General features: G+C 44.9%; 1 protein-coding gene across 8 annotated transcripts; it reads left to right on the top strand.

Annotated features, from left to right (window-relative positions):
- Window positions 1-1,430: 1,430 nt before the first annotated feature.
- Window positions 1,431-27,066, top strand: SETD4 (SET domain containing 4). Of its 8 annotated transcripts, none has more exons than XM_030914560.1 (12): window positions 1,436-1,636; window positions 3,073-3,168; window positions 5,140-5,235; window positions 8,434-8,471; window positions 12,455-12,543; window positions 15,301-15,730; window positions 17,372-17,546; window positions 19,432-19,513; window positions 20,692-20,772; window positions 23,064-23,187; window positions 25,375-25,541; window positions 25,660-27,066. In XM_030914560.1, exons 2-11 carry the CDS (start codon window positions 3,096-3,098, stop codon window positions 25,507-25,509), a joined length of 1,323 nt encoding a protein of 440 aa, XP_030770420.1. In that variant the 5' UTR covers window positions 1,436-1,636; window positions 3,073-3,095; the 3' UTR covers window positions 25,510-25,541; window positions 25,660-27,066. The 8 variants fall into 8 exon arrangements, with proteins under 8 accessions (XP_030770423.1, XP_030770420.1, XP_010384069.1 ...); XM_010385767.2 differs by having other exon boundaries at window positions 1,436-1,701; window positions 3,060-3,168; XM_030914558.1 differs by having other exon boundaries at window positions 1,436-1,701; window positions 3,011-3,168.
- Window positions 27,067-27,448: the final 382 nt, after the last annotated feature.

Raw genomic sequence — 27,448 nt, 5'->3', positions numbered from 1 at the left:
CTCCAAATTTTGTTCATGGGCGCATACTATATTGTTAAAAGCTGTCAGTATCTCCAAAGAAAAGTTTCTTTAACTTTGAAAAACAAAACGAAAGGTTAGCAATATTTTAAGCGAAACATCAAGATTACTCCGGCCTCCTATTAGTTTAGTTCAAGCAGTTAATTCCTGTCCCGCTTGATATTAATGAAAATTTTAGCTTTTCAAGAGTTCTGAATGTTTTTCTTCCATTCTGATGTTACAATTTCCAAAGTTATCAGAAACCTGCATTCAAGAGCACCTGTTAGACCTTTATAGCTGATCATAAAACCACCTTTTAAGGAGCGCCAAAATAAGACAACAATTGTATGGATGAGAAAAATGTTAGGGGAGCCATAGGTAAAGACACAATTAACAAGGATAGCTGTTACCTCTGTGGCACACAATAAGTTTAACATAACAATTATTACTGATAATGTACACTAAGACATATCAGAATTGTCAGTCTCCTATAACCTTGGAAAACATACCAATAACATATTATATAAATATAGATCAAAGAAAACCAAGTACCATTTTATATTTAGCAATGCTTCCTTGTATGATTTTATACCAAATAAGCTAAATTTTACCTCTATATTAGTGTGCTATGAATGATAAACTCAATTTTAATAAAACCTTGTAGACATAGTTACCCGATTTTAATGTTTGACCATGAGGTAAGATTTTTATAGACTCTTTTTAGCCCTTTATAATTTCTGTTAAAGAACAGGTTAGTGCTTTAAGAGAAACCCGTTGTGCTTTTATTTTAATGCCTAATTTACAGAAAAGCTGGATGACACCCCTTCAATCTTTAGCCAACATGTTTACACACAGAATTTCCTTTACAATTAACCTTTCGAAACTTGCTTAAACCTTCAAAAACAATTCTTTAACCTTTTAATGTAGGTTAAAAATCCACGTTCTTATGCCTACCAAAATACACTTTTTACCAAAGGTGTATTTTATTTTCCTTATGCACCTCTTGCACATAAACTGTCTCTTTAATAGTTTTAAACACATGTTGCACTGTTAACTTTTAGCAACCTTTACCTTCGTTGAGAACCTTGGTAAGTGGGATTTTAATGATGTGCTAGGTGTAGAGCCTAGACCTAGACAGAAACGCAGATAAGGTCTGGCTTAGCCCAGCATTTAACTCCATGTGTCCTAGGTTTTCCCTAGCTGCAAAGCAGGCAAACTGTACAGCCAAGAGTTCTAGTGACATTTTATAAAGCACTCGGGAGACCTACTTACTTTTAAATTATACATTTCTTGCCGAAATTCCGCGTTACTGGGTTTTCTCACCCCAGACTCGACGTAGGGGTTTTGGGGGTGTAGGGATGCCGACCTCCTCCCAGCCTATTGGGCGTTGGCGGCGAGTCCGCGGACATTGCGCATGCGCGAGCCGGAAGCTGCCGCCCGCGGCGGAAGGGGCCGACCCGGGGGACTAAGGACTTGGGTTGCTTAAGGACACCAGGCGGGCGCGACGAGCTTCACCCTCTCTCTCTGCAGCTTTGGCCCGTTCCTTTAACTTTCGTTCACTTGGGGCCGTTTGGCGTTTCCACGTGCCTTGGGCCCGCCCACTGCAGCCGCCATCTTGGAAACGGCCGCTGGCGCCTAGGTGAGCTGGTAGGACTTCCGGGTCGGGCCTCCAGTTGCCCGGGTAACGGGAGCAGCGTCTAGCTGGTGAGTTACTTAGTCTTTCATTCATCAGCGTAAAAAGAACTGAGTTCAGGTCGCAGGTCTCCTCCAGGGCGGACATTATCGTGTGTGCTGTAGTAACCTCTCATCGTGTGGAGGCGTTCACTTAGTGCGTATTGCTCCGGCGCGCTGCGTGACGCTAAGGAGCCTGAGGTCCGCGGTCCGTTGCCCGCCTGGCTGTCCTGTGGCGGCGGGAGCGGTGTGTGTCGGACCGTAGGGCGGCCTCACGGCTAGTTTCAGGACTGTGGGGGCGGGGACGGTGCCTGTGTCTGTAGCGGTCGCCGGTGTCCTCGTGGTCCTCAGCAGGGTGCTGGTGGACAGCTCGCGCGAGGGCCCGGGAGTCTCGGAAACACTTTCTGGCGCGGTCTCTGGACTGAGCGCTGGGACCCGGACCGAACCAGCCGCGCTTGCCTCTGGAGCTGGACTAGCGGACTTTCATTAGGTCAAATAATGAAACTTATACTGCCCAAGTGCGGTATTAATACTGCCTGGACTTCTTGTCTCTTACTCATTTCTGTCCCCGTATATTTTAGAAGTAGATTTATTTTATTTTATATTTTTATTTATTTATTTTTTTCTGTGACAGAGTCTCGCTCTGTCACCCAGGCTGGAGTGCAGTGGCGGGATCTCGTCTGGCTGCAACCTCTGCCTCCTGAGTTCAAGCGATTCTCCTGCCTCAGCCTCCCGAGTAGCTGGTATTACAGGTGCCTGCCACCAGTCCCGGCTAATTTTTGTATTTTTAGTAGAGACGGGGTTTCACCATGTTTGCCAGGCTGGGCTCGAACTCCTGACCTCAGCCCGCCTCGGGCTCCCAAAGTGCTGGGTTTACAGGCATGAGCCACCATGCCCGGCCCTTATTTTGTTTTTATTTTTATTTTTATTTATGCATTTATTTTTTTGATACAGAGCTTCGCCCTGTTGCCCAGGCCGGAGTGCAGTAGCGCGATCTCTGCTCACTGCAACCTCCCCCTCCCGGGTTCAGGCGATTCTCCTGCCTCAGCCTCCCAAGGAGCTGGGATTACAGGCGTGTGCCACCATGCCCAGCTATTTTTTGTATTTTTAGTAGATTAAGCTGTAGTCACTAGGTCTGCAAGATAAAACTGTTTTAGAGGGACTGATAATAATGGGAATTCTGTAACTGTAGGGATCATGATTTAGCTTACAGTATAAACCTTTCATTTACAAAAACACTTGAGAGAAACAGTTTACCAAAATATACATTTGTATACTTAAAGATACAAAGAACAGTGATTATCATATAACTGGAAAGTAAAAGAAATGTTTTTTATTTTAGATTGAACATTTCCACAGAAATTACGGTTTTATCCTTTTTGAAAAAATAGAATTGTGTTTCAGAAAGAAGAAACTACAGTTTTAGCATGCAGAAAGGAAAAGGGAGAACAAGCCGGATCAGAAGACGAAAACTTTGCAGAAGTTCTGAACCAAGAGGAGGTACAGTTTTTGTTTTAGTGCCAGTGATGAAAAAAGAAATCCTTTTGTGATTGCTTGTTTGTTCATACGTAGCTTTTCTTTCTTTCTTTCTTCTTTTTTTTTTCTGAGACGGATTCTTGCTCTGTTGCCCACGCTGGAGTGCAGTGGCGTGATCTTGGCTCACTGTAACCTCCACTTCCCAGGTTCAAGTGATTCTCTTGCCTCAGCCTCCCAAGTAGCTGGGACTACAGGCATGAGCCACCATGCTCGGCCTAACACATGGCTTTTCTCAAAGGCACACAGTGTTCAAAGAGAATCTTTCTTTTTTCTTTTCTTTTTTTTTTTTTTTTTTGGAGACAAGGTACACTCTGTTACCCAGAGTGGAGAGCAGTGGCGTGATCATGGCTCTCTACAACCTTGAACTGCCAGGCTCAAGTGATCTCCTGCCTTAGCCTCCCTCCTGCCTCAGCCTCCCAAGTACCTCGGACTACAGGTACATGCCACTCCATCCGGCTAATGTTTTTTTAAATTTGTTTTAGCGACAGGGTCTCACTATGTTGCCCAGGCCAGTCTTGAACTCCTGGGCGCAAGTGGTCCTCCTGCCTTGGCCTCCCAAAGCACTGGGATTACAGGCATGAGTCACTGTGTCCAGCCCAAAGAGAATATTTCTTAAATAACACTCTTTTTAATGGTGCCATTGTATTCTTTTAGATCCTGGTGGGAATGTGAAGATATCCAACTCATTGTTTCAACTGTCTTCTCTGGGGATGACTCCCAAGTTTCTTTTTCTGGTCTTGACCTTCAGCCACCTGTAGGATATCAGTGTTTGGATGTAAATTTATCACTTCAAATTCAGGGTAACCCTGTCTGAAGAAGATACTGTATCTTGTTTAATACAAAAGTGCTTGGCCATCTGGAAAGTCCTATGTAAATCCAACTGAATATGATACAAGATATGGATAAGTTCACTTTTTTTTTTCTCTTACGGAGATCCAGTTGTTTGATCATCATTTATTGAAAAGACTACCTTTTTCCACTGATTCGCCTTCACACTTTGTCAGAAATCAGTTGTTCATTTACATGTGGGCCTCTTCCAATTTTCTGTCCTGTTCCATTGACCTATTTGTCTGTCTTGACAATATCACAGTAATTTGATTACTGTAGCTTTAGAATAAGTTTTAAAATCAATCTTTCAAAGACATCGTGGCTATTCTAGGCTTTTTGCATTTCCATATGAATTTTGGGATCAGCTTGTTAATTCCTGTACGAAAGCCTGGTTGAATTTTGATTAGGATTACATTGAATGAATATAGTCATATGTTGCATAAGGATGTTTTGGTTGATGGATCACATGTACAGTGGTGGTCCTATTAGATTACAATGCTGTATTTTTTTTTTTCTTAAGAGGTGGGGTCTTTCTATGTTGGCCAGGCTGGTCTCAAACTCCTGGCCTCAAGCAACCCTCCCGCCTTGGTCTCCCAAATGCTGGGAATACAGATGTGAGCCACTGCGCCTGGCCAATACTGTGTTTTTATTGTACCTTTTCTACGTTTAGATACACCAGTTCTTGCTATTGTGCAAGTCTGTCTGACACATTTCATCAGACATGTTCTTTTAAAAATGGTAATCTGGTTGGCCGGGCGCGGTGGCTCAAGCCTGTAATCCCAGCACTTTGGGAGGCCGAGACGGGCAGATCATGAGGCCAGGAGATCGAGACCATCCTGGCTAACACGGTGAAACCCCGTCTCTACTAAAAAATACAAAAAACTAGTCGGGCGTGGTGGTGGGCGTCTGTAGTCCCAGCTACTCAGGAGGCTGAGGCAGGAGAATGGCGTGAACCCGGGAGGCGGAGCTTGCAGTGAGCTGAGATCCGGCCACTGCAGTCCAGCCTGGGCGACAGAGCAAGACTCCGTCTCAAAAAAAAAAAAAAAAAAAAAGTAATCTGATTATGTAGTGGTTTTAATCACCATTTGTTCTCTCCTTGCCTGATAGTGAATGAGAGCCACAAGTCTGAATTTATAGAGCTAAGGAAGTGGCTGAAAGCTAGGAAGTTTCAAGATTCAAACTTAGCGCCTGCTTGTTTTCCAGGTAAGATCTAGCCTTCAGCTGTCCTTCCCTTTCCCACGCGAGAGCCAGGTAGACAGCAGGGGCCACTCTTGCAAGTGGGCCTCAGTAGATATTGTCCCTCAGCTGGTTTGCATGTGCTCCCCTTGGGTTGGAGGAGGAGCCCCCTCTGTGTGGCCAGTTAACTGCAGAGCTGTAGGCTTCAGCACTGAGCTGAGGTAGGCTGACATTCTCTTCTGGAACTTGTGCTTATTAGGGAGGTTAGGTTAACATTTTGCCAGGCGCAGTGGCTCATGTCTGTAATCCCAGCACTTTGGGAGGCTAAGGCAGGCAGATCACTTCAGCTCGGGAGTTTGAGACCAGCCTGGCCAAAATGATGAAATCCTGTCTCTACTAAAAGTCCAAAAGTTAGCCAGGCGCGGTGGTGTGCCCTGTAGTCCCAGCTACTCTAGAGGCTTAGGTGGGAGGATTGCTTGAGCCCGGGAGGTTGAGGCTGCAGAGAGCCATGATCATGCCCCTGCACTCCAGCTTGGGCAATAGAGTGAGACCTTGTCTCAAAAAACTAACAAAAACCAAAAACCACTTTCTTCTGGAACATTCTGTCACAGAAGTTGGGCAGCTTGCTCTGGGTGTGTGCCTGCATACATGGCCACTCCACTCTTCCCACAGGTGGGCAGGAGATAACCACAGGGAGGACCAAGATGCTCTTTACAAGGATTTGGAGTCTGCTGCAGCACAGAGATTGTGGTGCAATTAGGGCCCCAAAGTTCTACATCACAGGGCAGGCTGCACCTTACAGAAAAGTTAAGGCATGTGCCACACAATGCTCCCATTGTCCATTAGAATTATTACTCAAGTACCCGTTAGGTAATTGAACTTTGAGCAAATTAACTTCCTCATATACCCCGCGCCAAGGCAAAGGATTTCCCACTTGTGCCCCTTGCTGAGTGAGGTGATGTGTGTAAAGTTGTTTTCCATGAGTCAGTTACACATCATGACTTTGAACGAAAATGCTTGATTTGAGCCATTTTCTATTAGGGCCCCTTCTAGTTGATGGTCATGAACCGTATTGTCAGCCTCTAACATAATGCTTGACTTTCTGTTTTTGTGTGTCAAAGATGGTCAGTAAAAGCCACACTCTTAGATTATACTGAACAGAGTTCTTCCCCAGATGATCAAGAGAGTCAGTAGTGTCAGCGGTAGACTTGCTGTGTCTAAGGCCTGCCCACATCTCAGGTGTCATTTGCCCTAAGAAGGATGGGTTTAAAATCATCAAGCAGGAATCAGCAGATGGTTTAGATGGAATACCTAAGAATAGGTCATCTGTTTGTAATTTGGAGCAGTAAAGAGTTCCTGTTTTTAAAAGTGAGAACAACTTGCCCTGGCCCCAGCCCCAGATTTCAGGTGATGCAAGTGCAAAAGCACAGTGGCTTGGCAGTGACCTGAGCCTCGTGCTTACAGTTCTGGGGACAAGGAACTTTCTGTAAGTGCTTCATGTAATTTTTAGCTCTTAATCAGTGTATGATAGGAGGTAACATTTTTGGGCTTTAGTCAAAATGTATGAACTCTGGGGAATTCATCTTAGTTTGTGGAGGGGCATAGGAAATCTCCTAAGCAGGATTCCATCTTTAGACTCTCTCTTCTTTTCTGCCTTGGGAACTGACCCCAGCGTTTCCTTTCACCACCAAAAGCGCTAGCCAGGTCAGGGCCTCCTATGTAGATTGATGATAGTGGAAATTTTGAGGCTTTGAGACATTTGTAATAAGCTTTACTCTTACGAACTCCTAATGGCCTTCTACTTTGCCTAATATATCCAATATGAAAATGAAAGTGAGTGTAGATTATTATATTTTTTTGATATTAAACACTATCGTGTAAATATAGGTAAAGGCTCTTCTAGATGTATTCCATAGACTAGGTTTTGTTCATATATATGTTTGGAGAGAATTTCCACTTAGATTAGCATGTAAGTTTTTGGAAGGATAACCACGTAGAAGAAAATCTTCCCATTAGTAATTGATTCTAGGAGGAGTTCTGGCACACAGGGATGATTAACTCCACAATGTGGTACACAAAATCAATGAAATACGTTATCAACACTAGAACCGGCTGTGTGAGCAGACATTATCCTCCTGGGAGGGGAGATGAATTGGGACTCATCAAATCCAACTTGCTGGGAAACCCATAGAGGACTTGAGGCAAGAATTCCCACCATGAACCGGGAGCATCAAATCCAACCTGCCAGGAAACTGATGGAAGACTTGAGGCAGGAATTCCCACCATGAACCAGGAGCATCAAGTCCAAGTTGTGGGAAACTGATGAAGACTTGAGGCAGGAGTTCCTACTGTGAGCCAGGAGCTCCCAGTAGTCCTGCATTGACTTGGCTGAATTATTTTCCCTCCCAGCTAAGAGAGGAAAGGTGAGGAATGATGAATTGGAGACATTAATGCTCTAGGCCTCTTATGATCATGTAATACCTATACCTGCCAGAAAAGCTGTCATCTGAGCATCCTTTCAATGTTTGTCTGACTGCTCCAGGAGCAGAAGCTTAGGCATGGAGGGAGAAACTTCTGGAAGTTGGTGGAGTATTAATGCAGCTGCTGAGGTTACTGTGGTGACTGTGCTCCAGCAGGAGCCTTGGCTCACAGGCAACCTCTGGAGCTGACCTACCCAGCTGAGCTCACCAGGTCATGGAGAGTCCATCTCATGGGTTAGCTGATCAGAGAGGGGAGGATGTCTGCAGGCTTTGTGGGGACTGAAGTGGGGTTTACTGGCCAGCCGGCCAATCAAAGGGGTCTCAAGGTCTTTACTCCGGAGAGCTGAGTCTGGTAATGGGGATAAGTGGCCTGGGGCTCTAGCCTCAGAGGTTGGCTGGGCATTGGGAATAGCACCTTATTGGCCAGTAGGCCCCAGGGGAGAGAGTCCAGCCAAAGCTTCCTGCAAGAGGCCAGGAGAAGGTCTGTATCAAGTCCATGGTGGTCTTTAGGTCTCACCTCTGAAGCTGACTTTGCCCTTCAAGGATTATAACTCACTAGAGGTCAAGACATTTTCTGGAATAGCTTTCTGACTCCCTGTTTCTCCTTGGAATCAAAGACTGAGAGACATCCAGCTTCAGCCTTGTGTCATTTTGAAGTTCACATTTTTTTTTTTTTTTCCATAATGATATCTCTAGGGCCTTGAAGGTGTAGTGGGATTTACTCTTTGTGTCTTTGCTTTCCTAGGTACAGGAAGAGGGCTGATGAGCCAAACATCCCTGCAGGTGAGAACTTTCCTTTGATCCTTGAAACCCAGCGTAGATTTTGCTGCTTTGTTTTTGTGGTTCAAACGAAGTGGATTAAAAAATTTCAGACATACAGTCATTTCTTACTTACCTAATAGATATGTTTGAATATGGTTCTATCAACTAGGATTAAGTTTGTTGCAATGAAAGACAAGCCCAAAGTTGAGGTGCTTAAGCAGCATGGAAATTTATTTTGTTCTCACTCATAGAAACAAGCTTGGAGTAGGCTGACCCGAGCTGGTGGGGCAGTCCCATGGTCCGTGGAGGCCCCAGCTCCTTCCAGCTCTCTCATGTCCTTAAGGGAACTGCACCCTCAGGTCAGGGTGCAGGTCTTGGAACTTGGGCAGCAGGAGAGAGCAAGGGGGTGAGGAAGGGCAGGCTTCCTCCCTTTAAGGAAATTCCAGTCCCTCTGTCCTTGACCAGTGATCAGGTACACAGCCCTAGCCAGCTGCAAGGGAGGAGAGCCATGCTGGCCTTTCCCCAGCCACGTGCCCTCTAAGTAGGATTCTGTTAGTGAGGACGGGGCAAGAAGGCGTGTTGGGATAGGCAACTAGCAATCTCTGCCACAACACGTTACGTGTCAGATCATGTTTAAAGTATGCTGAGGCAGCTGCTGCTGTTTGTGAGGCAGTCGTGGTGCAGCAGGTAGAAACCAGAGCTAAGGGAGGATGAGGCCTCAGGCTTGGGCCAGAGTTGCCTTCAGCTGCCTGGGGGCCCCAACCCGAGACCCCTCATACTCTTGGCTTCTGTTTCCTCCTCTACAAAATGGGGAAGTAAATGATGACCTCCAAGGTTTCTTTTCATTCTTCTGATCCTATTTTAAAGATCTCTAATGCACGATTTTCTGTAAAGGTAGAAATTAATTTCTTCCTTTATTTAAAAATTGTTTTTTAAAAAATTCTTTATTTAAAACTCACACTCAGATGTGTACATACGTTTAGTCTAAGGAATGGTATCTTTTTTTTTTTTTTTTTAGTAGATAAAAAGTAATTTTTTTTTTTGAGACAGAGTCTTGCTCTGTCGCCCAGGCTGGAGTGCAGTGGCATGACCTTTGCTCCCTGCAACCTCCGTCTCCTGGGTTCAAGCAATTCTCTTGCCTCAGCCTCCTGAATAGCTGAGATTACAGGCGTGTGCCATCAAGCCTAGCTAATTTTTTTGTATTTTTAGTGGAGACAAGGTTTCACTGTGTTGGCCAGGCTGGTCTTGAACTCCTGACCTCAGGATCCGCCCGCCTCGGCCTCCCAAAGTGTTGGGATTACAAGCATGAGCCACTATGCCTGGTCCAAAAGTAATTTTAATTGTTAAAAATGTTGTGCTAAAAAGATAAGTTTTTAAAATATTAAAGGAAAATATAATTTCTTTAAAATGCAAGCACAGTCAGTAAGGGAATTCAGGTTATGTTTCCCAAACAGGTGAAAATCACAAACACAAGAAGTCCAATATATAAAGAATGGTATGTTTTGATGTTGTAATTCTATTATGCTTAATGTGTTAATGTTTTCATCATTTAAAATTTTTTAATTGTGGTAAAATATATGTAACATAAAACTTAACATCTTAACCATTTTGAAGTTCAGTAATATTAAGTACTTTCATATTGTTGTGCAATATTTTTATTTTTGGAGGAAAGTGTAATTGACTTTATTCTGTAGCAGAATTTGGGGATGAGAAATGTCATGTATGCAGCAGTAACTACAGGTAGTTTTTATTTAGGTCATGAAATAATTGGCAGTTGTTTCACATGTACATTCAAATGTGGTTGTTTTATCAAAAGTTTTTGAAAATTGAGACATATTTTACATATAGTGAAATGCACAGTGAAGTGTACAGTTTGCATTTTGATGATAGATTTACCCAAATGTTTTCTAACCATAAGATCATAGGATGTTGGAAGGGGAAGTGAACATGGTGATCATCCAGCTTAATCTTGCTTTACAGATGAGAAAACAAGAAATTGATCCCGGAAGATTTTTTGGCTGAGATTTTTTTTTTCTTTCTTTTTTGGGAAGGAGTCACGCTCTGTCACCCGGGCCAGAGTGCAGTGGTGCAATATCCGCTCACTGCCATCTCTGCCTCCTGAGTTCAACTGATTCTCCTGCCTCAGCCTCCGGAGTAGCTGGGATTACAGGCGCCAGCCACCACGGTCGGCTAATTTTTGTACTTTTAGTAGAGATGGGGTTTCATCATGTTGGTCAGGCTGGTCTTGAACTCCTGGCCTCAAGCAATCCACCCGCCTAAGCCTCCCAAAGTGCTGGGATTATAGGCATGAGCCACCATGCCCTGCCTTGGCTGAGATTTTTTACCAGCTTAGATGCCAGTTAGAATTAAAGGAGAATCTCACATCTGACTTCGTCATGTTGCGTTTATTTAAACTGTTTTCTATTACTTTACATTGAATTTTTCTTCTGTGGTTCTATCTCAGTGGGAGACACTGAAAATGATACTCTTGCAAGTGGTAGAATTCGATCCTTACTATGTTGGGCATGCTGGCCTTTCTTTAGCTCCTAGGCGTGGGTTATGTAGAGAGCAGACCATCGCCTAGCCACTTGGATTTCACTGAATACAATTTTTTGGGGGTAGTTTCTGAAGGGGGCTGCCCCTCTACACCTGTGGGTATTTCTCATCAGGTGGGATGAGAGACTGAGAAAAGAAGACACAGAGACAAAGTATAGAGAAAGAACAGTGGGCCCAGGGGACCGGCACCGGTCTCCGAGTTTCCTCAGTATTTATTGATGACTATTTTCACTATCTTGGCAAGGGGAGTGGGGCAGGAGAACAGGGTGAACAGGGTGATGGTGGGGAGATCAGCAGGAACACATGTGAGTAAAGGAATCTGCATCGTAAATAAGTTGAAGGGAAGGTAGTGTGTCGGGATGTGTACATAGGCTAGATTTATTTCTCTTTACCCAAGCATCTCAGTATAGGAAAGAGTAACAGAGTAGTATTGCTGCCAGCATATCTTGCCTCCAGCCACGGGGTGGTTTTCTCCTATCTCAGAATAGAACGAATAGTCGGATTTACACTGAGACATTCTGTTCCCAGGGACATGCGGGAAACAGAGGCCTTCCTCTTTTACTAATCCTTCTTAGCACAGACCCTTTACAGGTGTTGGGCTGGGGGACGAAAAGGTCTTTTCCTTCCCACGAGGCCATATGTCAGGCTGTCTCAGTGGGTGGAAACCTTGGACAATACCCAGGCTTTCTTGGGCAGAGGTCCCTGCGGCTTTCCACACTGCATTGTGCCCCTGGTTAATAGAGAATGGAGAATGGCGATGACTTTTACCAAGCATACTGCCTGCAGACATTTTGTTAACAAGGCACATCCTGCATAGCCTTAAATCCCTTAAACCTTGATTCAATACAGCACATGTTTCTGTGAGCACAGGGTTGGGGCCAAAGTTACAGATTAACAGCATCTCAAAGCAGAATGATTTTTCTTTGTACAGATCAAAATGGAGTTTCTTATGTCTTCCTTTTTCTACATAGACACAGTAACAGTCTGATCTCTCTTTCTGGGCATGATGGCAGGCACCTGTAGTCCCAGCTGCTCAGGAGGCTGAGGCAGGAGAATCGCTTGAACCTGGGAGGTGGAGGTTGCAGTGAGCTGAGATCGCGCCATTGCATTCTAGCCTGGGAGACAAGAGCAAAACTCCATCTCAAAGAAAAAAAAAAAGCCAAGAAACAGTATAATTTGAATTGTCAACATGTTTCCACCACTCATTCTGGTGAAGGGTTGACTGCCTGTCAACGCTTTCATTTTTGTTGGGGTTGTGGGACCTGGCATTGGAGCAGCCTTATGTGCGTCTGCTGACTCGCAGAGTTGGGAGCGACTCCATTGGTGGCTTTTGGTTGAGTTATGGTGGGTTCTTGGTAGGTGACTGTGGGATCAAAGACTTTCAGACTCATACTCCTGGGTCCTTCCCAAAGCACAGGCATCCTCAACTTTGCTTTCCTTTTGGCCAGGAGGGACAGATGATTATTTCGTTGCCTGAGAGTTGCCTGCTCACCACGGACACAGTGATTCAAAGCTACTTAGGGGCATACATTACTAAGTAAGTGACCACACACATGCTTACCTGGTGCAAGCGCTTCTCCTTAGTCTGTCATTGGCGAATATGTCCCTTGAGACAATTCATTCATACCCAGTCCCTTTTAGAGCAGATAAATACCTGAAATGATGTGAAAAGTTTACTCTGTTCTAGAAAGTTTGTCTTCCCTCTTCCCCTCCCTCCCCCCTCCCCTCCCCTCTCCTCCCTCCCTCCCTCCCTCCCTCCCTCCCTCCCTCCTTCCCTCCTTCCCTCCTTCCCTCCTTCCCTCCTTCCCTCCTTCCCTCCTTCCCTCCTTCCCTCCTTCCCTCCTTCCCTCCTTCCCTCCTTCCCTCCTTCCCTCCTTCCCTCCTTCCCTCCTTCCTTCCTTCCTTCCTTCCTTCCTTCCTTCCTTCCTTCCTTCCTTCCTTCCTTTTCTCTATCTGTCTGTCTTGAGACGGAGTCTCACCTGTTGCCCAGGCTGGAGTGCAGTGGTGTGATCTTGGCTCATTGCAACCACTGCCTCCTGGGTTGAAGCGATTCTCCTGCCTCAACCTCCCAAGTAGCTGGGATTACAAGGGCCTGCCACCATGCCTGGCTAATTTTTTTTTTTTTTTTTGTATTTTTAGTAGAGTTAGGGTTTCACCATCTTGGCCAGGCTGGTCTTGAACTCCTGACCTCGTGATCCTCCCGCCTCGGCCTCCCAAAGTGCTGGGATTACAGGTGTGAGCCACTGTGCCCAGCCAGAAAGTTTGTTCTTAATTCACTGTAAATGGCATTTTTAAGGTTTTTAATAGGCTTCCTGGAGTATGGGTGTGATACCCCCATCTATCACTTACTAAGAAATAAAAATTAAATGCGATAATATATGTAAATCACAGCTGAGTGCTTTGGCTCTTAGTAGCCTGTTCTCTTCCATCATAGTAGCTCTTGACAAATGTAAGTTACTGTCTCTTATTTCTACCCTTATTGTACTTCAGTTTTTCTTGAACTTTGAAGAGCTGTTGACATTATGAAAGAATTAGTTTTATTTGGGTATAGAAGAGAGGAGGCTGATGTGGGAGAACTGTTTTCTGGCACACGTTCTGCTGGGCCTTTGTTTTGGGGCATCTCTGAAGACAGAGTGAGAGACCCGCAGTGGAAGGGATTTCTAAATTATGAGGGTTGAAAGAATATACCGTTTCTTTTTTTCTTTTCTTTTTCTTTTCTTTTCTTTTTTTGAGACAGGGTCTTACTGTGTCACCTAGGCTGGAGTGCAGTGGCGATCTTAGCTCCCTGCAACCTCCACCTTCTGGGTTTAAGCAATTCTCATGCCTCAGCCTCCCAAGTAGCTGGGATTACAGGCATGCTCCACCGTGTCTAATTTTTGCATTTTTGTTAAAGATAGGGTTTCACCATGTTGACCAGGCTGGTCTCAAACTCCTGGCCTCAAGTGGTTCACCCACCTCGGCCTCCCAAAGTACTGGGATATAGGCAAAGGGCCACTGTGCCTGGCATATACTGTTTCTTAACCGTTAAGTTTCTGGACTTTCTTCCCCCGGCATGTTTTTGGAAGAAGGTGAATAGGTCTTTTAGGCCTGTGTAGAGGCAAGGATGCTGTCATTACAAACATTTTCTGAATCATTCTGAAATTTTGAGTAGAATGTATGGCAGTATAGGAATCTGGACCTTGAAGGATTGATGAAAGCTTTCTCTAAATACTTTCGGGCAACATGAGATCTTTTTATTGGCAATTGTGTAAAACAAAAATACTATGATACATAATTTGTAATAGAGCAGGTAAACTTAGGAATAAAAGCGTTAGAACTGCACAAGTACATATGAGCATATTCCATTTTGGTTAAGGTTGGTGCCTTCCAACAGAGCTTTCAGCAATGACAGATGTTTTTTCTGCATTGTCCGGTATGGTGGCCATTAGCTCTGAATGGCTATTGCGCACTTAAAACATAGCTTATCTCACTGAGGGATTGAATTTTTTTTTTTTTTTTTTTTTTTTTTTTTGAGACGGAGTCTCGCTCTGTGGCCCAGGCTGGAGTGCAGTGGCCGGATCTCAGCTCACTGCAAGCTCTGCCTCCCGGGTTTACACCATTCTCCTGCCTCAGCCTCCTGAGTAGCTGGGACTACAGGCGCCCGCCACCTCGCCCGGCTAGTTTTTTGTATTTTTTAGTACAGACGGGATTTCACCGTGTTAGCCAGGATGGTCTCGATCTCCTGACCTCGTGATCCGCCCGTCTCGGCCTCCCAAAGTGCTGGGATTACAGGCTTGAGCCACCGTGCCCGGCCGGGATTGAATTTTAAATATTATTTAATTCTAAATAATTAAGGGTTAAATTTAAATAGCTCTGCATACCCAGTGATTACTATATCGGATGGTGCAGGTCTCAGTTCTTTCCACCATTTTTTCCCCACCATATTTTATATCTTTATTTAGGTGAGACAAATGGAGTTAGGTCAAAAGCTTTGTAACTGGAGAACCAAGTTGGAAGCAAAGAGGTTTTTTTGCAACGAGGAATCTCTTGCAAACAAACCTGGAACTTCGCCTAGTGAGTCAGTTTTTCTGACATGTAAGTATGGGTCTTTCAGAGCACTGGCACTGGGGCTGTGCTCTCCCGGAAAGGAAGAGCCTTAAGGAAGGAAGGAAGGAAGGAACTCTTTTGAGTCTGTTAAGTAAACTGAGCGTGTTGACAGTTTGAACACACTCCCTCTGGCAGCAAAACAAACTGCTTGGCTTATTTCGTATTTTGAATCAAAGTAATTCCTTTAAACCGGCTTTTAATTTCAAAGGTGGAAGCCTCCTCCGTCTCCTCTGCTGGCGCTGTGTACCTTTTTAGTTTCGGAAAAGCATGCTGGGGACCGATCTCTTTGGAAGCCTTACCTGGAGATTTTACCCAAGGCCTATACCTGCCCTGTTTGTTTGGAGCCGGAAGTGGTGAACCTTCTTCCCAAATCTTTAAAAGCAAAGGCTGAAGAACAGAGAGCCCATGTGCAGGAGTTCTTTGCTTCCTCCAGAGACTTTTTCTCTTCTCTGCAGCCTCTGTTTGTGGAGGCTGTTGACAGCATCTTCAGCTACAGTGCCCTGCTGTGGGCTTGGTGCACCGTCAACACCAGAGCCGTGTACCTGAGGCCCAGGCAGCGGGAATGCCTTTCTGCAGAGCCGGACACCTGTGCGCTTGCTCCATACCTGGACCTGCTGAATCATAGCCCACATGTCCAGGTGAGAAGCTGACAAGGGAGCAGCTATTCTATTTGGATAGGAAGGCTTCCACTGCCCAGAACCTGTGACTGTAGATGGTGAGTGACACCACAGGGAGAGGCGTCGGCAGCTTCAGGTGACCCTGTCGGGATGGCCTGTCGTCAGGAGGCTCCTGTTGTTCTTCCAGACCCCACTGTCCCTCTTGCAGTGCTTGCCTCTACCCATTTTCTCCACTTTGCTCTTCAGGCCTACAGAACCTCGTGTTGCATCCCCTGTCCGGTCTTTCCCAGCAGGCTGTGGTGCAGAGCCCTCCTTCCTTCTCCCTCATTCCTCCTTCCAGACCAGGACTGAAGCCCAGCCTGCTTTCCTGCCCTGTTGCTTTTAAACTTGGTGTTATAGCTGTCACAGCATTTCTCTTTGCTCTGATCGCTGACTAACTTGCTCTTTTTCCCACTGAGCTCTGAAATCTTTGAGAATGGGGTCTTTGTCTTGTTCCTCTTTGTCACCCCAGTGCTCATGGCAGGGCCTGGCACATAGTAGGTGTTCAGTAAATGTTTATTGAATGGATGGGTATTTGTGGGGAAAGGGTTCTGGGAAGTAATGAAAGAAACCCAATTTGAGAGGTGGTCACAGATCGCATCCTCCCGAGCCTTTTCCCCAGGTGGCTCATTTGGGAAACGAGTGTTATTTGCAGGGCATGCAGGGGTAGAGGCCTGGCTTGGAGAGCAGGAGAATGTCCATCAGTCAACTCACCTGTAACACTTTTGGGGTGTGTTGTGGAGGGACATGGCTGGGATCCGTGTCCTGGCTGTCACCTTTACATGACATTCCACTGTGAGAAGAGCAGTCATGCCTTTTGAGCCCATGTGCTAAACTCATGTGCTCTCCACGTGAGATCAGAGCTTAGGGAGGTGCCCGCTCTGCTTTCTTAGCCTAGGAACAAGGGCTGTCTGCTTGTTACTTTTGTAGAAAGAAGTATCTTTAACAATCAGGAGCAAAGGAGCCTGGGATTAGATGAGTGTTTCTGTGGTTGATGTGGATGAAATAATACCAGGGGTGTGTAGTGGGATAGGATGCTAGACATGGGGACTCCGTCAGTCCCCAGTGCAGTGATTTATTTTTATTGGGACTTTTGGTGCATTTATGTGCCACACCAATGATTTTATAGTCTACTGTAGGAAGACCACACCACAAACTACAGCCTGTGGGCATGTGGCCCGAAAGCCCTGAGCTAAGAGTGGTTTTTACAGTTTGAAAGGATTGTAAAAATACAACTTGTGACAGAGACCACATAGGGCTGGCAAAGCTGAACATGTTTACTCTCTAGCTTTTTACAGATAAAGTTTATTGGCACCACCATGTCCTCCTTCCCTGGGCTATGAGTGGACGTGACCAGTAAACTGCTGATGATCTCATCTGTGCTGTGTCAGGTGATGTGGTATGGCCATCCCCAGTACCCTAGGGCAGGACTCCCTCCCTCATCAACAGGGTGAAGTCGAGGTGGATGAAACCGGAAGTGGCATGTTCCCTATGGATAGTTACATTTATTGATGGGTGTTTGAAAGCTGCACCTGACTCACATTAATGTTACATAATAACTTAATCAGTTTTGTAGTTTTACACCTTACTTTAAAAAAAACCTTTAACAGTTTTTCTTTCTAGGTAAAAGCAGCATTTAATGAAGAAACTCACTCTTATGAAATTAGAACGACTTCACGTTGGAGAAAGCATGAAGAGGTATTCATCTGTTACGGCCCTCACGATAATCAGCGGCTGTTCCTGGAATATGGATTTGTTTCCGTCCGTAATCCTCATGCTTGTGTTTATGTCTCAAGAGGTGGGAATCAACTTTGTTCTTAACATAAACACTATATGATTTTTTTTCCCAGTTGGAGATGTGTATATTCAGTTTTAATAAATATCAAAACCGTAAGACTGACATACACATCACTAACTTTCTTCTAGGTAGGCCTAGCCTTACTCTTACTGACTGTAATTTCAGTGTTGAAGTAAAAACAACAAAGCTCTGACTGATATTTAGGATAAGAAGAATTAAGAAGTTTTCATTGCATTGGGTCAAAATATAGAATAGAAGAAGAGGAAAACTGCTAAGGAAATAAATACAATATTAAAGGATGGAAATGTTTATACTGAGATGTCACTGTCACTAAAGACAATAGAATTAGAGAGCAATGCATAAAAAATATTTATTAAGCACCTATTGTGTGTAAGACACTGTGCTAATCACAGAGATAAATCTATAGTCCTTGTTTCTGGAGGTTGATGCCATGATGACATTTGACTTCATGTACTTTTGTGTTCTATTAACTAGCCATTATCATTGGTTTTATTATTTTTGAGTCAGAGTCGCACTCTGTTGCTCAGGCTGGAGTGCAGTGGCGTGATCTTTGCTCGTTGCAACCTCTGCCTCCCAGGTTCAGGCGATTCTTGTGCCCTAGCCTCCGGAGTAGTTGGGATTACAGGCATGTGCTACCACGCCTGGCTACTTTTTGTAATTTTAGTAGAGATGGGGTTTCTCCATGTTGGTTAGGGTGGTCTTGAACTCCTGGCCTCAAGTGATCTACCTGTCTCAGCCTCCCAAAGTGCTAGGATTATAGGAGTGAGCCACTGCACCTGTCCTGGTTTTCTTATTATTATTTTTAATTTTTGTTTTTTCGTATGATAGAGACAAGCTTGTTATGTTGCCCAGGCTGTCTTCAACTCCTGGGCTCAAGAGATCCTCCTGCCTCAGCCTCCCAAAGTGTTGGTATTACAGGTGGGAGCCACCGTAGTTGGCCCAGTTTTATTATTTTAAAATAGTAAGTTAGCCATTACACTTAAAACGTGAAAATTCCAAATATAGTGTTAAAAAAGTACATAGAAGACTGATTTTTCCCTTTGTGAAACAGAGAAGCAGTTTTCTAGGCCATGAAAAAATGGCTTTATTAAATACATAATTTGATGCATTTTTAATATAGATTTGATTGGAAATAGAAACTTGGCCAAACTGTTACTACTGCATCTTATAAGGCAGAATAATAATGTGATTTCTCAAAATAAAAATAGAAAAGCAAAAACTGGGTCTTGCTGCTAGAAAACCGGCTTTGAGATTGGCTTCATGTTTTCAAAATCCTGATAAATTTAATATTGATGTCCATGAAGTATTCATTTGTTGAATAAATTAATTTGAGCAAAACTTATATTTTAGTTATATTTACATTTTAAAAATAAAATAGAAAAATCTCTCATTACCCTGCTTCTTCAAATAGCTTTGTTAGTTTGTGTGTATTTACTTTAAGTTTTTTGTAGTTGCAGTCACTAATATCCAGACTACTTTGAATTCTGGTTTGGAAAAAGCTCAGTATTGTAAACCTTTCCTCATGTTTTTGCAGGGCCTCTACTTTTGTTGACTGTAATTTTCCAACATTCATGCTGATGTCCTAATGACCTGCTTGTTTTTGGTGGATTTACTTAGTGGGAGCAAGAGCTGAGGTTACGCGTATTTAGTCCTCCAGCCTTGGAATTCTTAGAGCCTTTCAGGGACTCAGTACTGATGCGACTGAATTGGACTCGGAAGAGTAGCCTTCCTTTGTGCGAATTAGGTGGAACTGTTTGTGCATGTCTGGGTTGCTAAGGGGAAAGGAGGTGAGTTGAGAAGGGAAGGAAGACATACTTTTGTCCAAATTTATGCCCTAACAGTCTGATTTTTTTTTAAAATATAGAAATACTTGTTAAATATCTTCCATCAAGAGATAAACAGATGGACAAAAAGATTTCTATTCTAAAGGATCATGGCTATATAGAGTAAGTGTTTCTCTTTCCCTCTTAAAATTATTCCTTTAGGAAATGTTCATGGAAAACCTGGGGTTTAATTTTCCATGGGGGTGACCCTGACACCTCCTGACCCTGTATCAGCTGACGGGTAGGTATTGAGCACTTACTGTGTGCAGTAAAACTGTGCTTGATGTTGTGGAGGACATAAGGAGTAGAAGACACTTGAAAGAAACTTCTTTAGGGGCATAAGGTACAAGCTAGAAATATTAAATTACGGTACGAAAAGAGAGCTTGGATGTGTTGATGGGTGGCCCAGGATGAGTCTGTGTACCCTGTGGTCATGTGGAAGGGCCAGGCTGGCCCTCAGGAGAGCCCAGGCACCTGGCAACATGGTGCAGCCTCTTGGGGTAGGTGGGTAGCTAGGTGATTCCATGCCAAGTGGCTAAACGGGGTTCAAGGCTTTCCCTTTCGGATTTTCTTTTCTGGATGAAATTAAGTTTGAAATGATCCCACCATGGTGTGAGAGCAGCCTGGCAGTGGTGGCTGCCATCTGTGGGATGCCCCGGCTAGTTGCAGTTATTAAGCGTTTCTCTTACTGGGAACTCTTGCGCAGGGGCCCTGCCTCAGGCCCCTCATCCATGTTCAAGCTTCTTACTAAAATTATTGGAAAAGAGCTGTTTACTCTTAAAAAAAAAATGGGGAGAGAATTTTGTGTTACTTAGGCTTTCTTTTTAAGTATTTGCAGACTGATTTTCTCCTGTCCTTTGGCCAAGATTGCAGGTTACATGACATTTAGCAACCCCTTTATTTATTTATTTATTTTTTGAGACGGAGTCTCGCTCTGTCACCCAGGCTGGAGTGCTGTGGCCGGATCTCAGCTCACTGCAAGCTCCGCCTCCCGGGTTCATGCCATTCTCCTGCCTCAGCCTCCCGAGTAGCTGGGACTACAGGTGCCGCCACCTCGCCTGGCTAGTTTTTTGTAGTTTTTTTAGTAGAGACGGGGTTTCACCGTGTTAGCCAGGATGGTCTCGATCTCCTGACCTCGTGATCCGCCCATCTCGGCCTCCCAAAGTGCTGGGATTACAGGCTTGAGCCACCGCGCCCGGCCTACAACCCCTTTAAAAATGTGTTTGACTCTTCAGTCATTTGCTGTGAGGTCATGAAATACTGAAATGACGGATTTGTCATTATTTGTTTTTCTGCTTCAGAAATTTGACATTCGGATGGGATGGACCATCTTGGAGGCTACTCACAGCCCTTAAGTTGTTATGTCTGGAAGCTGAAAAATTGTAAGTTTCACATGTGTTGGTCTTAAGCTGTAGCAACAGGCTGGATATAACTTTGGAGCGTTTGTTTGTTTTTTGGCTTGCATTCAGATACCCAACCAGGGGGGAAAAAGTAATGTCCTACATTGAAGTTGCTTTTTTGTTATGTAACTTGCCCATGTAGTGAATGTTTCATTTCTAAGTTTTAACCGTTTTGGAATTGTGGTTTTAGAATCATAATCAGAATACATAGTTCTGATAATTTTTTTGTTTCTACTCATATTTTCCTCCTGGTGACCTGAAATCCTTTAAAAAGTGTGGGCATTGGCACTGTTCAGAGGAAAGTCTGAGAGTACGTAGGTTTTGCCCAGGACAAGTAGAGCTCGAGCTCCTAACGTCGGTCCTGCCCTGGGGCAGATCCAGAAGCCTGGCTGAAGAGCTGGACTTTTCCATGGGGGAGGCAGGTCAGGGAGCTCCCGGTGTGGGTGTGCATCCTGGCCAGGCTCCCTCATGTTCCTGCCTGCTGTCAGTCCTGCTCCCTGCAGCCACCTGTCGGCATATCCAGCTGTGCTGTACCCAGTGCAGGGGCAGCTTCGGCTTGAGTCCCTGGCAGGGAGAGCAGCCTTCAACCTTCTGCTGCTAGTTATCCAGGGAGAACCTCTTGAAGATGGTGCAGGCTGTCCTTGAGCAGTTGGGAGGACTGCCTGAGATGAGGCACAGTGCCTGGGAGCAGTCGGTGCCCCTTCCGTGATGCCTGTTCTTCTTGTGGATGAGATGATGTTGCTTCCTTCTTTTTCTCTAGGAACTTTTGGAGTAAAATTTCTCCCTGGTCTCAACACCAAACATAGTTTTTGTTTTTATTCTTAGCAAATGGAGTGTTTTTATCTTACAGATACTATGAATTCTTTAACTGATGTTTCCTTCTTTTTCTCGTTCGCTGGAAAACTGAGAGGCAAATCTGAGGTCCATCCAAACGTACCTAATGTTAGGGCGTGCGGTTTCACACTGGCCCGTTCCTGCTGTGTCTTGTCTTTTCTCCCCTCTTCTTCCTTTGTCTTGTTTTCTGCCTTCATTCATCTTACTTTTTATTTCGTGTGCATTCATGTAAGCTTCTTTAAATCCTTCTGGCAACAAGGTATGAGTCCTTTTTGGACACTGCAGCCTAAAATTAAATACAACTGGCTGTTTCCCAGAGGTCTTCCTTAGGCCTCTTTTCTTCCATTTGAGTTACTGCTTACTGAGTGGGTGGTGGAGAAAACGTGTGGGCTCTGGCTGATGCGTATTTGCAGTTCTTTCTGCCTCTCATTAGCTCTGTCACTTAGGGTGGGTGCTTCAACTTCCCTGAGTGAGCCCTGGCATGGGGATAATCATGCTTTCTTTGCTAGGTAACTCTGAAGATTAAATTAGATAATGGTTATTCATGAACACCATGCCTGACACGCAGTCATTTCCTTTTTCTTTCCTTAGAACTCATTTCACCTGTCATCTCTGAAGCCGAAGCCTTCTGGGCTGTGTCTTGCCAGCTGTTCTGAATTCTAATGGGCTCCTGTTTACTTCCACAGCAGCCATCTTTCCTCCCCTTCGAAGGCCACTTCCACTTCCAGATTCTCGGTGTTCAGAATCCGGTCCTCCATCCTCTTTCTCCCGGTAGTTCTTTCTGGTGTCTGGGTCTGGCGCTGCCACCTCTGCTCCGCATCCTGCTGTGGCTCCCTTGCATCTGCCACAGCAGACCTGCCAGAGTGGGCCCTGCCTGCTGACTGAGCCCCATTTCCTGCGAGCCTTTGTAGTAGAGCATTGGAATGACCTTCATGGGGATAGAGGCTTGCTGTAGATTCCTCCTTCCAGACGCGGAACATTTGGCTTTGTGAATTGTGTCCCAGTTTGCTACTATTTTGGACAGACTGTCACTTGAAGAGAAGGAAAACTCCCACCTTTGCTCCTTAGTCCTCTGCCTTTCGGCTGTGGACTCACCCTCCTGCTCTGTCGCTGGCTTCGTTCCCATGGCCGGGGACAGGACTTCATTTACTTATGGGTCAGACACAGGTTTGTGATGATAATAACATTCAGTCCTTGCCTGCAGAGAGCACCCACCCCTCGTGCTTTTTCTTCTCAGCTTCTCCTCCTCCTTTCTTATTACCTGGTCGGCTTCCACACAGGAGCTACAAGTGGCGTGGAGGTTTGGGGAGTCTGCTTATGGAATGAGTTGTATTATGCTCCTGGAGAAAAGGAGAAGGAGTTTATGTGTTGCATTGAAATAGAAAAGTCTGCTTTTTGAGAGCCTGCTAAAATTGTGTCATGGAACATTTTGATTCTAGTACATGCTGGAAAAAAGTGCTTCTTGGGGAAGTAATTTCAGATACGAATGAGAAGACGAGTTTGGACATAGCCCAGAAAATATGCTATTATTTCATAGAAGAGACTAATGTTATGCTTCAAAAGGTATGTTTCTGGAATGTGACATCCTTAAAGAATTGTCTTGATTCAGCAGTTCCTTGTTTTGTACATGTTATTAGGGATAGTGCATTTCATAAGAGCATTGTTTAGTGCCTTAAATAAATAAATGTTGATGTAATTACCTCTATTTTTGTTTTCTTTGAGATGGAGTTTCACTCTTGTTGCCCAGGCTGGAGTGCAGTGGCACAATCTTGGCTCACTGCAGCCTCCACCTCGCAGGTTCAAACGATTCTCCTGCCTCAGCCTCCTGGGTAGCTGGAATTACAGGTGCCCACCACCATGCCCAGCTAATGTTTGTAGTTTTAGTAGAGATGGGGTTTCACCATGTTGGCCAGGCTGGTCTCGAACTCCTGACCTCAAGTGATCCACCCGCCTCAGCCTCCCAAAGTGCTGGGATTACAAGTGTGAACCACAGCGCCTGGCCTGAACCACTGTGTCTGGCCTCCATTTTTGACTGTTAACATTGTACCTATGCTTTTTCTCTCAATTTTTTTTTCTTTATTTTTTCTTTTTCGTTTATTTTAGTTTTGAGACAGTCTTGCTCTTGTCTCCCAGGCTGGAGTACAATGGCACAATCTTGACTGACTGCAACCTCCGTCCCCTGGGTTCAAGCGATTCTCCTGCCTCAGCCTCCTGGGTAGCTGGGATTACAGGTGCCCACCACCACGTCTGGCTAATTTTTGTATTTTTAGTAGAGATGGGGTTTCACCATGTTGGGCAGGCTGGTCTTGAACTCCTGACCTCAGGGGATCCACCCACCTCAGCCTCCCAAAGTGCTGGGATTACAGGCATGAGCCACCACACCTGGCCTCTTTATTTTTATTTTTATTTATTTATTTTTTTTGAGATGGAGTCTCGCTCTGTTGCCCAGGCCGGAGTGCAATGGCTGGATGTCAGCTCACTGCAAGCTCCACCTCCCGGGTTTACGCCATTCTCCTGCCTCAGCCTCCCAAGTAGCTGGGACTACAGGCGCCGCCACCACGCCCGGCTAGTTTTTTGTATTTTTTTAGTAGAGAGGGATTTCACCGTTTGCCAGGATGGTCTTGATCTCCTGATCTCGTGATCCGCCCGTCTCGGCCTCCCAAAGTGCTGGCTTGAGCCACCGCGCCCGGTCTTTATTTTTAATTGGTCAGTAAAAATTGTACATATTTATAGTGTACCACATGATTTAAAATATGTATACATTGTAGATGGCTAAATGAAGCTATTTAACATATGCATGATCACATATACTTATTTTTTTGTGGTGAGAACACTTAAAATCTACTCTTAGCAATTTTCAAGTACATAATATGTTGTTACTAACTAGTCACCACGATGTACAATAGATCTCTTAAACTAATCCTCTGTCCAGCTGAGATTTTGTGTCTTTTGATCAACATCTCCCTAATCCCCCTCCAACTCCTCAGCCTCTGGTGACCACAATTTGACTCTCTGCTTCTATGAGTTTGACGATTCTAGAGTCCACATATAGTGAGATCATGCAATATTTGTCATTCTGTGCTGGCTTATTGCCATGTGACAACGTGTCCTCCAGGTTCATCCATGTTGTCACAAATGACAAAATTTCCTTTTTTTTTTTTTTATAAGGCTGAATGTACTTCACTGGGTATATATGCCATGTTTTCTTTCTTTCTTCATCTGTTGATGAATACGTAGGTTGATTCCATCTTTGCCTTTACCTTTTATTAAAAGGTAAAAAGTAAAAGTTACTGTATGACTTCAAGCATTTTTTCTTATTGATGTGTTTGTTGAGTAAATGTTTTAGTTAAATGAGAAATCAGCTCATTTGTATGCAAACATGCCTGGGATTTAAAGAGTGATTTTAATGAAGATAGAAGACATTATGGAAATGAAATAAGCCAGACACAAAAGGACAAATACTGTATGATTCCACTCTTGTGAGGATCCTAGAATAGGCAAGTTCATAGAGACAGAGCGTGGAGCAGAGGTAACTGGGGCTTTGGGGAAGAGGGGAATAGGGTTATTGATGAATGGTTATAGAGTTTCTGTTTGGGGTGATAGAAAAAGTTGCGGAGCTGGAGAGTGGTGGTGGATCTATAACAGTGCGAATGTACTTCATGCTGCTGAACCGTACACTTAAAATTAGTTAAAAAGGTACATTCTATATATATATAACTGCAATAACAATAATTAAAAAATATCTTTCAGGTGTCTCATATGAAGGATGAAAAAGAGGCCCTAATAAACCAACTAACTTTGGTGGAATCCTTGTGGATGGAAGAGCTAAAGATTCTCAGGGCATCTGCCGAGACCCTGCACAGTTTGCAAACAGCTTTTACCTGATTTCACCAAAGTGTGTTTGGTCACCTCCTCTGGTGGGTGTTAGTCACACATTTTAGACTAAGGTTTGATGGACTAAATTTATATAGAGTTGAGAGTGGCATCTACTCAACAATTAGGAACTTCATCCTTTTCTTTTTGCTTTTCCTACAGAAACAGAAGTTAATTTGAAGAACGTCATGGTGGGCTGGGGCGGTGGCCGCTCCCAGGACGTGCAGGATTTCTGCAGGGGGCAGCACAGGTTCTGGGACTGTGAGGCTGTGAGTGAAGGTGGACAAGCTGTCTGGATAGCACGTCTATTGCTCTTCCGAATAAAGTGCTGAACTGTGAGGAGAGAGGCGGACTGCTAGGGAGCCAGGAGCCAGCTGTGTCCGTGTGTGGTCTGTCACCACAGGGCCTGCTTCTTATCTGACACAGCAGCTCTCAGAGTCTAGCGGTTGTGCTTTTAAGATGCTCTGATACCGTTGGGTTAAGGGGCAGGTTGGTGGTGGGTGGCTTTGGGCAGTGGGTGTGGGGAAGCGTGAGGTAGTCCTGGGTTCCCACCAGGGTGGCCCAGCCGCCAGCCCTTCCCTGTGTGACTGCACTGAGGTGGGCGTTGAAGAGTCCCCTAGGGGACACAGGGCTTCCAGGAGGAGGGAATGTCCTCTAAGCATGCTCCTGGCCTCCCAAGGCGGCGCTTGTCTAATTATTCACTTGGGAAGAGTGACTGGCTTAGCCAGCGGCCGTTTCTGCTTTGTTCTGGCGGCTGTCCTGGGCAGGCCTTCCAACCTGGGGAGCTGGCCCATCCGCGGTGGGCCTGTCTGCTTGATTCTGGGGTTCAGTGTAGGTCAGCTGATTGCAAACCACGGCGGTGGTTTGGCCTCTGTTCTTACTCTTGAGTTTTGATCCTGCTCAGACCCTGGGTGGGGAAAAGGGGATGCTTCCTGCACAGCTCTCAGCTGCCTGTGGCCTCGGGACTGCCTGCGTAAGTAACACAGGGGCTGCTGGTCGTGTTCAGGCCCATGCCAGGGACGCTGCGTAGACAGTGTTGCCCAGGGTCCTGTTTACCCTCCCAGGGTTCATTCTTCCCAAGAACTGAAATTCCTTTCTCACTGGAGCCCAGCGAAACCAAATGAACGGGGCCTGCTGGCCTCAGAAGGCAGGCAGAGTTTAAAATAAAACTTTCTCATGATTTCTTGAACATCTTTCCCTGTTTGTATATACAGTTAGTGTTTATGTTTCAACAGTTGCAGTATATTTCTTTTTTTCTATATTCAGTATAATGCAGTGTATTTCATCATATGCTGTATGGAGAGTGGGCAGACTCTTATGTGGAGGGCCTGGTAGTAACCATTTGAAGCTTTCTGGACTTGTGGCCTTAGTCCCAGCAATTCTGCAGAGCAGCTGTCGGCAGCATATCAACCACTTGCAAGGCTGGGCTCCCGGGAAACTATTGACAATGACAGGTGCTGTGCCAGAATTTCTTTCTCCTCTTCCCTGTGAATGCACCTAAATATGTTAATTCCTTTACATCTTTCAAAATGGACAGCCCCTTGAACATGAAAAACTTTGCAGACCCTACATGGTCATTGTGCTTTCCTCATCTAGTGATTAGAAAAAATGCACAATGGGTGGGTGCGGTGCTCACACCTGTAATCACTTTAGGGGAGGCTGAGGTGGGAGGATCTCTTGAACCAGCGTGGGTGACATCATGAGCCTCCCCCACCCCCCCAACAAAACAATTTAAAAAATGAGCGGGCGGGTTGGCCCGTGCCTGTAGCCGCAGCTACTCGGGAGGGTGAGGCAGGAGGACAGCTTAGAGCCTGGAAGTTTGAGGTTGCAGTGAGCCAGGATCGTGCCACTGCACTCCAGTCTGGGCAACAACTGAGTGAGACCCTGTCTTTCAAAATAATAAAAATTAAAAACAGTGACAAAAAGCAGCTACCCAGAAACATTTACAGCT

This window comes from Rhinopithecus roxellana, chromosome 13 (genome assembly GCF_007565055.1).
Source record: "Rhinopithecus roxellana isolate Shanxi Qingling chromosome 13, ASM756505v1, whole genome shotgun sequence".
In the NCBI taxonomy this organism is placed as follows: Eukaryota; Metazoa; Chordata; class Mammalia; order Primates; family Cercopithecidae; genus Rhinopithecus; species Rhinopithecus roxellana.
The sequence above is the reverse complement of the archived record's forward strand: the minus strand, read 5'-3'. Positions and strand labels throughout refer to the sequence as shown.

Excerpts from the sequence above, each read along its gene's own strand:
- SETD4 (XM_030914560.1), top strand. The coding sequence starts at position 3,096 with ATGCAGAAAGGAAAAGGGAGAACAAGCCGGATCAGAAGACGAAAACTT. Across the intron at positions 5,236-8,433 it reads AGCGCCTGCTTGTTTTCCAG|GTACAGGAAGAGGGCTGATG; the intron begins GTAAGATCTAGC and ends TTGCTTTCCTAG. Across the intron at positions 12,544-15,300 it reads TTAGGGGCATACATTACTAA|GTGGAAGCCTCCTCCGTCTC; the intron begins GTAAGTGACCAC and ends TTAATTTCAAAG.